The sequence below is a fragment of the Wyeomyia smithii genome, chromosome 3, assembly GCF_029784165.1.
Source record: "Wyeomyia smithii strain HCP4-BCI-WySm-NY-G18 chromosome 3, ASM2978416v1, whole genome shotgun sequence".
Classification (NCBI taxonomy): domain Eukaryota; kingdom Metazoa; phylum Arthropoda; class Insecta; order Diptera; family Culicidae; genus Wyeomyia; species Wyeomyia smithii.
In genome coordinates this window covers 202,593,281-202,605,397 of record NC_073696.1, presented here as the reverse complement: position 1 = coordinate 202,605,397, position 12,117 = coordinate 202,593,281, and the positions used below count along the sequence as shown (strand labels likewise).

General features: G+C 41.3%; 1 protein-coding gene across 1 annotated transcript; it reads left to right on the top strand.

The window, feature by feature from the left end:
• The first annotated feature begins 920 nt into the window (after positions 1-920).
• LOC129729005 (uncharacterized) lies at positions 921-5,570 on the top strand. Its single transcript, XM_055687483.1, has one exon. The coding sequence runs from the start codon at positions 921-923 to the stop codon at positions 5,568-5,570; it is 4,650 nt and encodes a 1,549-aa protein (XP_055543458.1).
• The last annotated feature ends 6,547 nt before the right edge of the window (positions 5,571-12,117 follow it).

The window sequence follows — 12,117 nt, the reverse complement described above, 5'->3', positions numbered from 1 at the left end:
CAACCCAATAGCAAGTGTCACGGCCGGTCACCGAAATTAATTATTGTTTAGTTGTAAAATTTTAGTAGCTAGTGTAATAAAGTTAAATGATTTAATAAACGTTGTTAGAGTGTAAAAGTTTTGAGCCAATAAATTTACAGTTGTGTAGAACAAAAATCGTGTAGTGAGTGCTTGAATAAAAGGAACTACTCGCATACTGGCGCTTTGGTGTGAAGTTAGGCAATAAGCTCGACTAGAAAGGGAGAACGCAATTTTATGCTACTAGAATTCGGGATTCGCGTCGGAGTCGCGGAATATCGCTATATTGGAGGTCACAACATTGGTGCCGTGACCAGGATAGCGTTCCCTTGAGATACCGACGCCGAGACGCCATTAGGACAATTGAATCGGTGCCATATTCAACTTTAACAAAGGTAGAGGCGCCATCGCGACTATCGTGCAGGTGAATTCACTGGGCGCTGCCATCTCGTTTTCGTACGCTAAACTTCTGTGTGCAGCTATAACGGTTTTTCGGGATCAAGGAGACATTGAATAATTATACAAGGCTTATTGAACAGGCCTACAAGGCTGTGGTTCTACTGTCTCACTACTTCGACGGAGTTTTGGTGGCCGGATATTTTTTCATCGATTTGGTGCTATTGGGGACTTAGTCTGGACTCGGAAAGACGATCTGGAATTCAACTCGGTGGACGCAGGATTCTTGCAACCCTACGTGAACGCTTTGGGCTGTGCTGGTGTGCTGAATTCAATTTCGCGCGCCAAACGAGGGAAGCTGAGATATTTATAATACAAGGCCTATTAGACAGGCTCACCAGGTGAGTTCCTGTCCAGTGAACGATATTTTTCTCTCGAAGGTGCTTTGCTGGTTGCCTTTTACAGGTTTTGGCTGCTCTTCGTGATATTCATACGGTGCAGGGAGCATGGCGACGACGTCCAAAAAGTACAAGGGACTGGTGCGCAGCAGAAACTACGTGGTGCAATGCGTAGAGCGACTGGACCAATACCTGCAAACTACGAAAGAATTCGATGAGCAAGCAGTCAGGGTTCGCATGGAAAAATTGGAGCAGGAATATACGGAATTCGAGGAGATTCAAAACGACATCGAAGGCCTTGACGACAGTGAGGAGAACATAGCAGACCACCAGCAACTTCGGGCCGAGTTCGAGGAAAAGTATTACGAGGTAAGGGCAGGGTTGGCGCGAAAATTACCACAAGATCATGCGACACCAAATACTACTATTACACACCCAAATCAAGCTCCACATGTTCAATCTTCCGTACGACTTCCTCAAATAAATCTGCCAGAGTTTGACGGCAATTTTCAAAATTGGTTACCTTTTCACGACACGTTTAAAGCCTTGATTGAATTATCTAAGGAACTCAGCGACATTCAAAAATTCCACTATTTGCGTGCTTCTCTGAAAGGCGGTGCTCTTAAGTTGATAGATTCTTATGCGATGAGTGAGGCTAATTATAGGGTTGCTTGGGAAAGTTTAGTCGACAGGTTTTCGAACAAATATCTCCTCAAAAAGCGACACTTGAATGCCTTATTCGGTTACACTCGGATGAGGCGGGAATCAGCGGCTGGTTTACACGATCTTATCGACTGTTTTGAACGTAACACGAAAATTTTGGACCAATTGGGAGAGAAAACGAACGGTTGGGGAGCCATGCTGGTCCATTTGATGGTGTCGAAACTGGACGACGTCATGCAGAAACTATGGGAGGAAAATGTTACACCGGACAAAGAGCCATCTTTTGCGTCGTTGGTCGAATTTCTCAAAAAGCAAACTAGAGTTTTGGATGCGGTTTCGGTCGATCAACATATGTTTTCAACTGCAACATCGTTCAGTGGTAGCAAATTCCGTCCCACTAAAGTTTCGGTCAACTCGGCGACCGAAAATACTCCCTCAAACTGTTTCGCTTGCAGTGAGAAACATTGGATTACCAAGTGTGAAACGTTCGCCAGCCTACCGGTGGACAAACGGCTGCAGCTCACAAATTCTAAGCGTCTCTGCAGCAACTGTCTGGGGCGAAATCACTTGGCGCGAGATTGTCCTTCCAAATATCGATGCAAAACGTGCTCGAAAAAGCATCATTCGTTGCTGCATCCTGGTTTTCCCGGTTCTGGTTCTACTTCTAATCCTAATTCAACTTCAGTAGCGAGCAACGTGAATTCTTCTGTTCCACCTACAACCGGTGGTGCTCTGAACTCTGGTGAATCGGTTTCTAGTTCGGTGGCATCAATCTCTTCTAATGTGGTGATGGGGCAACCTAGGTCGCACACGTTTTTGCTAACGGTATTGCTTAAGGTGAAGGACGTATGGGGAAGGACCCACCAAGCAAGGGCTCTTCTGGATTCTGGATCACAGGTCAACTTGATGTCTGAAAATCTGTGTAAATTACTTCAGTTATCACGGCGGGACAAGAAGGTGGAAATTACTGGAATTGGACGATCTCGGAGCCGTACAGCATATGAAGTTTCCACCACGGTTGAGTCTCGAGTGCAGAATTTCTCAACGTCAATGGATTTCTTGGTTTTGGGGCAGGTCACCAGCGACCAGCCATCTGTTTCGATACCGCTAGCTCATTTAAAACTTCCCCCTGACATGGTCTTGGCCGATCCCAGTTTCAATGTTTCTGGACCGATTGATTTAATCTTGGGTGCGCAGCAATTTTACGAGTTTCATGTACGCGATGGTGGCCGGCTGCAAGTGCGAAATTTCGACAATACGCTACCAGTATTCGTCAATACGGTGTTCGGATGGGTGGTGGCCGGCGAAGCTAAATGCATGAAGGAATCAACACTGGTTAGCTGTCACATCACGAAGCTAGACTCTCTTGAAAAGGCGATCGAAAAGTTTTGGATAGTCGAAGAACTACCGGTTAAAACCCCCCGCTCTCAGGAAGAAGAGGACTGCGAAACACATTTCGTGAACACGTTCACACGAGACGAAACTGGCAGATATATTGTGCGCTACCCTAAGCAGATGAATTTTGCAAAAATGATCGGTGAATCGAAACGAATGGCTTTAAGACGGTTTTTACAAACTGAAACACGGCTGGCAAAGGATTCAAATCTACGCTCGCAGTACGGGGACTTTATGAAGGAGTACATCGAGTTAGGTCATATGAAATGCATCGGCGGCGTGGACGACCTTAGTCTCGACGAAGGTAAAACGGTCTGCTATCTTCCACATCACCCAGTTTTTAAAGAGTCGAGTACTACAACTAAAGTACGGGTGGTATACAATGGGTCTGCTAAAACTTCAACTAATTTCTCTCTTAATGACGCTCTACTAACTGGTCCCACGATTCAAGACGACCTGCTCAGTTTGATGCTCCGCTTCCGAAAACATGCTATAGTTTTGGTCGCTGATGTTGCGAAAATGTATAGGCAGATTCAGGTTCACTCAGACGACACTTCGCTTCAACGCATTCTCTGGCGCTTCAATCCTTCGGATCCAATTCAGGTGTACGAGCTGCAAACTGTCACCTACGGTTTGGCCCCATCGTCGTTTCTCGCCACTCGTGTCTTGAAGCAAATGGCTGTAGACGGCAGCCAAAAGTACAAACTTGGAGCAAAGGCCGTAGATGAAGACTTCTATATGGACGATTTTCTCTCGGGGGCGGATACGATCAAAGAAGCGATTCAGCTTCAAAAGGAAGTTCAAGCCCTATTGGCGGAAGGAGGTCTCGATCTACGGAAATGGTGTTCGAACTGCCCACAAGTGCTAGAAAATTTGCCCACTGAAGCACTGGGAGGAGAAACCACCCTGCACTTTGATCCCGAACAGAAAATAAAAACGCTTGGAGTAGGGTGGACAACAGAATCTGATCAGCTTTGCATCGAAGTACAGCAAATTACTAACGACGGTTGTTGGACGAAACGGAACATATTCTCGGCGATTGCGAAACTATACGACCCGCTTGGATTGGTGTCTCCTGTCGTGGCATGGGCGAAAATCAAAATGCAGCATCTCTGGCTATCCACTGTCGACTGGGACGATCCCGTTCCGATGGATATTGCGACCAAATGGGAAGAATTCTCAACGCAAATGTCTAATTTGGAAGGCTACAAGATTCCTCGGTTCGTTTTTCTGGTCGGTGAAATCTCTACACAGTTTCACGTTTTTGCGGATGCGTCCGAAGTTGGGTATGGTGCCTGCATTTACGCTCGTTCGACTGGCAAGGATGGGCAAATCAAAATTGAGCTCGTCGCGGCAAAATCACGAGTTGCTCCACTCAAACGGCGTAGTCTGCCGCGGCTTGAGCTTTGTGCTGCTCGTCTGGGGGCGAGACTCTACGCCAAGGTTTCAGCAGCGCTGCGGTTGGAGGGGATTCCTTGCTGGTTTTGGTCGAACTCAACTGTCACTCTTCATTGGATTCAGGCACCACCTAACACTTGGCAAACGTTTATCGGAAATCGTACAGCTGAAATTCAGCAACTTACCCACGGCTACAGCTGGAATCACGTCAAAGGAACCGACAATCCGGCAGACCATATTTCTAGAGGAATGCTACCTCAGCAATTTGTCATCAACAGCATCTGGCGCTGTGGCCCACCCTGGCTTTCAAAAGGAGAAGAAAACTGGCCTAAACACCCCACTGGAACTCCGCCAGAAGACATACTAGAACGACGAAAAACTGTACTAGTGATACGCCAGCCACTGGAACATTGTTTCCTTTTCCACCGATACTCATCCTTCTGGCGCTTGGTTCGAATTACCGCTTTGATTCTTCGCTTTGCCAACCATTGTCGTCGCAAATTTAATCACTATCCTCACCTATTCGCTGTAGTAGAATTGGAACACGCAAAGGATGCGCTAATGAAAGTTGCACAGCAGGAAATGTTCACTGAGGAGCTGAAGGAACTGGCACAATCCCGACCGGTTTCCAACAAATCATCGTTGAAATTACTTGGTCCTTTTCTCGACGAAAAAGGCATTATTCGTATCGGCGGCAGACTTGAGCGCTCCGCTGAAAATTACCAAACCAAGCACCCAGCTATTTTACCTAAAATCCACCCACTCACACGCCTCATCGCGAAACACTATCACGCACTATGCTTACACTCTGGTCCTCGCATGACGCTAGCTACGATGAGGCAAGAATTCTGGCCAATCAACGGAAAAGTTACCGCTAATCTTGTGTGTAGTAAGTGTCCGCAATGCTTCCGCCAAAACCCTGTCCCTGTAAAGCAACCCATTGGCCAATTCCCGAAATCCCGCATCACGCCTAGCAGAGCTTTCACCGTCGTCGGAGTGGACTACTGCGGCCCTGTCTACATCAAACCACCACACCGAAGAGCGGCACCACGAAAAGCATACATAGCCGTGTTTGTTTGCTTTGCCTCAAAGGCTGTACACCTCGAGCTCGTCAGCGATTTGTCCACAGATGCCTTCATCGCTGCCCTACATCGTTTTATCGCCCACCATGGTATGCCGTCTGAAATTCACTCGGACAACGGGACAAATTTTCAAGGAGCGAACAACACTCTGCTCGAACTGTACCGCCTCTTCGGAAAACGGACGGAAAACCTTCCATCTCTTGGCCTCTCGCACGGATAGAAGAAATTCATCCCGGAGCCGACGGAGTGGTACGAGTTGCCACTTTGCGAACAGCTACTTCGACCTACAAACGCCCTATTTCGCGGATTTTTCCACTCCCTGACAACCAGCAACCAACAGCCGAACCAGATGATCCTCCAGAAACCGAAGAAGCTGAAAAAGGTACAAAACAAAAAAGAGGAGATTAAGTTAAAAATTTTATTCCTTGTGCAAAACTGTTCCATGTGCTTTTGTAGTTTGTTTTGATAAGTAAATTTGAACTGTCAAATTTAGGTGGCCGGCAATGTAGATTCACGGTATGGAAAGGGCTACTGTCGGTAACGTAGTTTTTGATAACCGTTGATAGCAATCGTAGGGTAGGCGTAGTTTAGCCGAGACACATCATCTGCCATACTTAGCCAAAGACACGATTACAAGCAAATCAACCAATCTCTCTCAGCCCATTATTTCAATGCTTCTGGCCTCGTTATAAAAGGGCATTCCACCATCATAGATCCCTTTTTTCTTACTTACGATCAACCCAATAGCAAGTGTCACGGCCGGTCACCGAAATTATTTATTGTTTAGTTGTAAAATTTTAGTAGCTAGTGTAATAAAGTTAAATGATTTAATAAACGTTGTTAGAGTGTAAAAGTTTTGAGCCAATAAATTTACAGTTGTGTAGAACAAAAATCGTGTAGTGAGTGCTTGAATAAAAGGAACTACTCGCATACTGGCGCTTTGGTGTGAAGTTAGGCAATAAGCTCGACTAGAAAGGGAGAGCGCAATTTTATGCTACTAGAATTCGGGATTCGCGTCGGAGTCGCGGAATATCGCTATATTGGAGGTCACAACACAACTAATTCCTTCATATAAGCAGAGACTGAGATCAGATGCTTTGCAAACTTCGAAACTCATCTCATCTCTTGAAACTTATTTCAAATTTATTTCATAAAATAAAAATCGAGTAAACTGGCTATGAGGGGGAAAGGATACAAGAACTATGCCATTTTCTCGGCAATATTTGATTGGTTCAAAGTACAATGGCATTCGTGATTGTCAAGCAACAGCAAAATTCATTCACTTACGCTGCTTTCTGGAACCTTATTCAAGTGTTCCAGAACATTGAGAAACAATTTTCCAATCGCCTTGGCATACGGTACGTCAATCCATAATTCATATGGGAACTTTCGATCAAATATTCCTCTAGAAACGTTTCTTCCACGTTCGTAAATTCTTGTTGATCTGAGTTTTTGTACGAGAAGCTTTCTGATTTTTCCGTTTTTTCGTTTCTTTGATTTTTCAGACGACGTGTCTCAAAGACATTGTTCCGTTAGAAACTTTTCCCAGTTCATCTTCGTTGGTGCTTGCTCTATCGGTTTTCCTTTTGTAGTTCCGAACCATTTTTAGGACTGAGAATCAGTCTAAATCGATATGTGTTGATAAACTACAGTCAAACACAAATTTGGTAAGTGTCCGAATGTGCCCCATGAACGATGTCCGAATGTGTCCCACCACCATCCTAAGACAAATCTTAATTTTATCTAATAATTCATGTTTCAGAATATTTTCACATAAATTTTTAATTTATTATGAACCGTTCTTTGGAACAATTTTCTGTCATTTTAGATTTACGTAAATTAATTACTGATTTAATTCAACTGTTTAACTAAAGCAATATTTGTAACTTTCTGCACTCTCTGGTTGAGATTTTCTACGTTTTGTAGAACTGGTTTCTGCTTTTTCAAACCTCTAATATATATTTTTACAAATTTGGAATTTAATTCAAAGTTGTTTTGGCTGCTGTTGAGCTTCGGAAACGACAAATCTTTGAGATCATTTTCTATCATTTCAAGCCTTGTGAAATTTCATGAATTGTTACGGATTTTGGATTTTGGATTTTGGAATTCCTTGTTCAAAGTGCTTATTTAAACATAAAATATAGAAAATCATTTTCCACTAATTCTAAATTGAATTTCAAATATGATTGTAGTTTTTTTTTAAATTCAATTTGGAATCTTTACTAGGGTTCCTCTTTCTGATTTCTCGTCAGACTAAAATTTAGCATTTTTTTAGCTTAATTACCATTTCTGAGTTCATTTTCTCTTTTAAAACCTAATTTTAAATTGAATTGACTTTAAAAATTTTTTATTGTTTTTGTCTTGTTTCCTGATAACTTGTTCATAGTCATTTGCTGATGAGAAGAAACATTCTAGTTATTTTTCAGAGTTTTCAAAATAATTAGAACATCTGTTTTTGACCACGAATCGAGATAGTTTTTCGCCTTGCCTGAATCTGCAATGATAGCGGTTTCTGGCAATTTTAAATTTGTTCTAGAATAAATATAAATATAAAAAATAATTTTTTGCATTTTCAACCTAATTATTACCCATTTTCTAGTGTTCACACACTTTTCTAGATTCAGTTTTGAAATTGATTTTAAATTGATATTATTAGTTTCTGTTAGGCTTCAATACAATTTTATTGCTACTTAGAAACAGTTTTTGCCTTTTTGAGAATTTCTGTCGTTCAAAATATTTTTTTCCGTTTCCTCAAGGATCTCTTGAGGCTCAGTTATTGTCTTGACAATATAGAAAGGACTAATTTGATACCATTGTTATCCTTACGTGGTATTGTTCAAGGTTTATTTTAGAATGATTTCCTTAATAGCCCTTATAGTTTTGCCTTTTTTATTTGAAAAATATGTCTTTCTGATTTTAGAGGAGTATGCAAGCGATTTGAGAAAAAAAAAAACAAAGACAGGCTCGCATTTTAAGCCTCTAAAATACTATTTATTAAATTTTGATTGAATTTTAAATTATTTTCGTTGCATCTGGTTTTTGAAACGCAAATTTTTTAAAATCACTTTTTGAAATTTCTTGCCTCAAGACATTTTCTCAAGCGGATTTAAGCTTAACCGATTACCGGTGGAGAAAAACTAGTTTTTACCTCAAACAATGAACTTTAAACTCTTATTACTAATCAACTATATACATAATTAACATAAACTGTATTGCATATTTAGCATCAATCTATTCTCTAAAGATGCTGAATAGTTTCGTCGTGTAAATTTTCAAGTATAATTGTTGAACTCAAATCAAAGTTTGAATGTAATGCCATATGGCATCATCCGCCGGGAATGGGTTAGATTACGATTTTTTTTTATTTTTGCTTATTTTCTGATGGTCTATTTCTGCCACTATTATGTCAATCACCGACACCTGGGGAGGCGACTTCAACTAGAATCTTAGCTAACGATCCGTTGATTAACGGACCGATGCCAACGGCTTCACTTTCCCATGCGATAGAAGAACCCAGAGATTTTTCGCCTCAGAAAATCTCCGGAGGATTGAATCTAGATCAGTTTTGGTTGATTGTAAGTGAATAGCGTCACCACACAACCATCGACACCTATGGCGTTGGGATTCGAACCCAGATCCAACGTGGTTGGTGGAGGCATTACTTGTTTCAGGTTTAGGATATTTTTAATCATAGTTTTGTTTTTGCCTATTTCAAGTTAACATATAAAATTTTATTGGAATCATTCTTGACTCTCTGGCCTTCAAAATGTTTTTGAGTAATTTGAAGTTTTTACCTTCCCTGGGCTTTGTAGGTTTTTGTTGGCGATTTGTAACCTATGATTCAAATCTTGTTTCTTTTTAAAGAATATTTTTACATCAATTGTGAAGAATTCGGTACATAACTTTGAAACAAAGTCAGCCATAAATGACATTAGACGTTGATCCTGTAAAGTGGTGGTTGTTTTGATGTTTGATCGCCAGTTACTGTTGAAGCCCCAATCAGAGCGAATGAGGAGGGAGACAAATTAGAGAAAAACAATCGCAGCCAACTGTTAGTGTACAGAACAATTGCGGGGCTAGCGCCAGGATCCTATTGACTCTAACGGCCGTCTCTCTTAGCCGAGATTCTAACGTATGACGACTGGCTTGTTACTCCAGCACCTTACCCGGAGACCAACTAAATGGTTCCTTGAGCCTTCTAGTGTTTGTGAGACGGCAGAAAATGTATAGTGCGTTGAACTAATACAACAGATTTCAAGCATGTGTAAATGAAAAATAATGTTAAAAATGAACATGATAAATTTCCCGGTTTTCTCGGTTCATTTTCGAACTCGCGGCTTTTTCTCGGTTTTCAAGGTTTTCCCGGTTCGCTAACTACCCTGAATAAAGCACAAACTCAGAACAAGTTGCGCGAGTCTATCAGTTGTTCACTAGTTTCGAAGTGATAGCAGGAGCAAAATTGAAATAGCAAAAAAAATATGTAACAATCAATGTCTTTCTAATTTTATAAGAACCATGTGATCAATGAAGGCATATATTACAGGTTAAAAAGGCGAGCAAGGCCATATGGGTTGACTTTTAATAAAAGCAGCGATGAAAATCAAAAATGACCTAAATTGAATAATTTTTTTTTTCACCGAAAATGTCCGGGGTCCGGAAAGCATTATCCGGTCCGTTCCAAAGCCCGGATGGCTTCGTTCCGGTCCGGTCCGGAAAAAAATCGGACTTTGAAGGTTCCGGTCCGATCGGACTTCGGACCGGACCGGACCGGACTTTTACCGGACCCTACCCGGTCCGATGTCGAACACTAGAGCTGATGATGTGTGAGGTTATACCGGAGTATCACAGAGTGATTTAAATTACGCCATAATGATTAGGAGACGTCATCATCCAGTTATTCTAGGCTTTGCCATGACTATTATCAAGTACGAAGGCAAACTTTTGCACGAGTGAATGATTTCTGGAGTAGTACTACAGGCAGGCAACGGCAACATCGTACCTCGAGAGCATCGTACCTCGAGACCAGCTGGGATCATCATACAATTGAAAAATTGAACTCTTATTTTAAGAGAAACATTTTAAAAGGTCTCATCTGCTTTGATCGACTTTTTAATCGACCACATTCATTTACAACACAGCTTATTAAACACCTTTCATGTCACGCTAATTGCACAAGTTAATAGCGGAGAGATCACTCTAGCCTTCTGAACGAAAACCATGCTTGCAAGAGTTACTAAAGCCATTACCAAAATGAAAAGACGCCCCGGAAAAACGATGTAAGCAGATAGAACCTTTTAAAAAGTTTATCTAGATTTAAATTATACAGCTTTAACGAAAATTAATAAATCATTAGATTTTTTTTTCGAAAATGGTTAAATAATGGAGAAAAATGTTCCGTGCAGTGATTCCGTATGGAAGGCAAGATATTCATTCGGCTTCAAATAAACGATTAATCCAAGCATTTTCATGATACACTGAAAAAAGGATGTTTCTCACAGTTAAGGTTAACATTTGAGTTCGAAATTAGTGTTGATCATCTGTATCGAATTATCGATTGTCGTAGTTAAATCTTGATTCCAAACTAGATTTTTTGAAGAAACTTTATTATTTTAGAATAAATACCAGTATTTGTAGTTAGTCGAAATAATAGTCCAACAAGCATTTTGAAAGTGGCTAGCCATTACGGGTCAACTAGTATATGTATATTTAAGAAAAAATCTCGAGCGTTCTTATTAGCATTTGAAAGGACTTCTTAAGTAGATGAACAAGGTTACGGTTGATTCTGTAAGCTTTGCCTTCGTTTTTTGTGCAGTTTTTGGGAAGAGCGACCTTTTGTTTTTTTTTTCTGTGTGGTACGAAAATCTGTGCGGCTTATGTCACACTATTTATATTTATCGCTTTGTTCACACTATTTAAATTTCTCGTTAAAGTCTCTGCAGGTGTGAACAAATGTTCCGAATGAATTTTAATGAACTGTCGAGCATGGATTCAATTGAAGTTTTCTGTTTTAGTTTTCAGAGAGGACATTCAGTTTTCCGTAAGTTGAAAAACTTTCCCTCATATTTTTGCGAAACAAAAAAGAGAAACATTCCTTTTCAGAACCGATCAGCATTCGTGAGCATTATCTTAAGGGCCAGATCCCGTCTGGCCTCATGTGTCATGTAAAATAGTCAAGATAATTATTGTTTGACTGGAATATTCGATGTACCACATAGCACAACAAGTCACGGTGCACCTGTCAAGGGGTTTGAATTTTGTCTAAAAAAAATCAATAATTACACTAGCTCAAGTTCAAGCTGCCCCATTTCATGGTCACCTCAAGTACCATGATGCAAAGAGAGGTAGTAGTCCACGTAGCCCGCTGCTGGTTGGCCCATTAAACCCTCTGTTCCAAAAGTATCCAACGATTCGCGAGCTGCAGGTACAGTGGCTAGTTCCGAAGGAAAGCACACATGCAACTACGCACATTCCCTTTCGAAACAGGTTTTCCACGCGCATAAGGTCAAAATCGACAACCGTTGAAACTACGTTCGCTGGCCCATCAGTTGAAGAACTATTCGCCACGGATAGGTTTCGCCAACTATCTTCCCTATTATTATCGACAGTAAAACAATGTTGTTGATAATTGCTATTTTACTTTTCACGAGGCTTGTTTTGAATAGACCATAGCTTCATGCAGCAGGGAGTCTATGAGCTGTGAATAGGCAACCAAGCAGACAACCAACGCCAACGACTCCTCCACGGGTTGTTTGTGGAAGTGCGTTCAG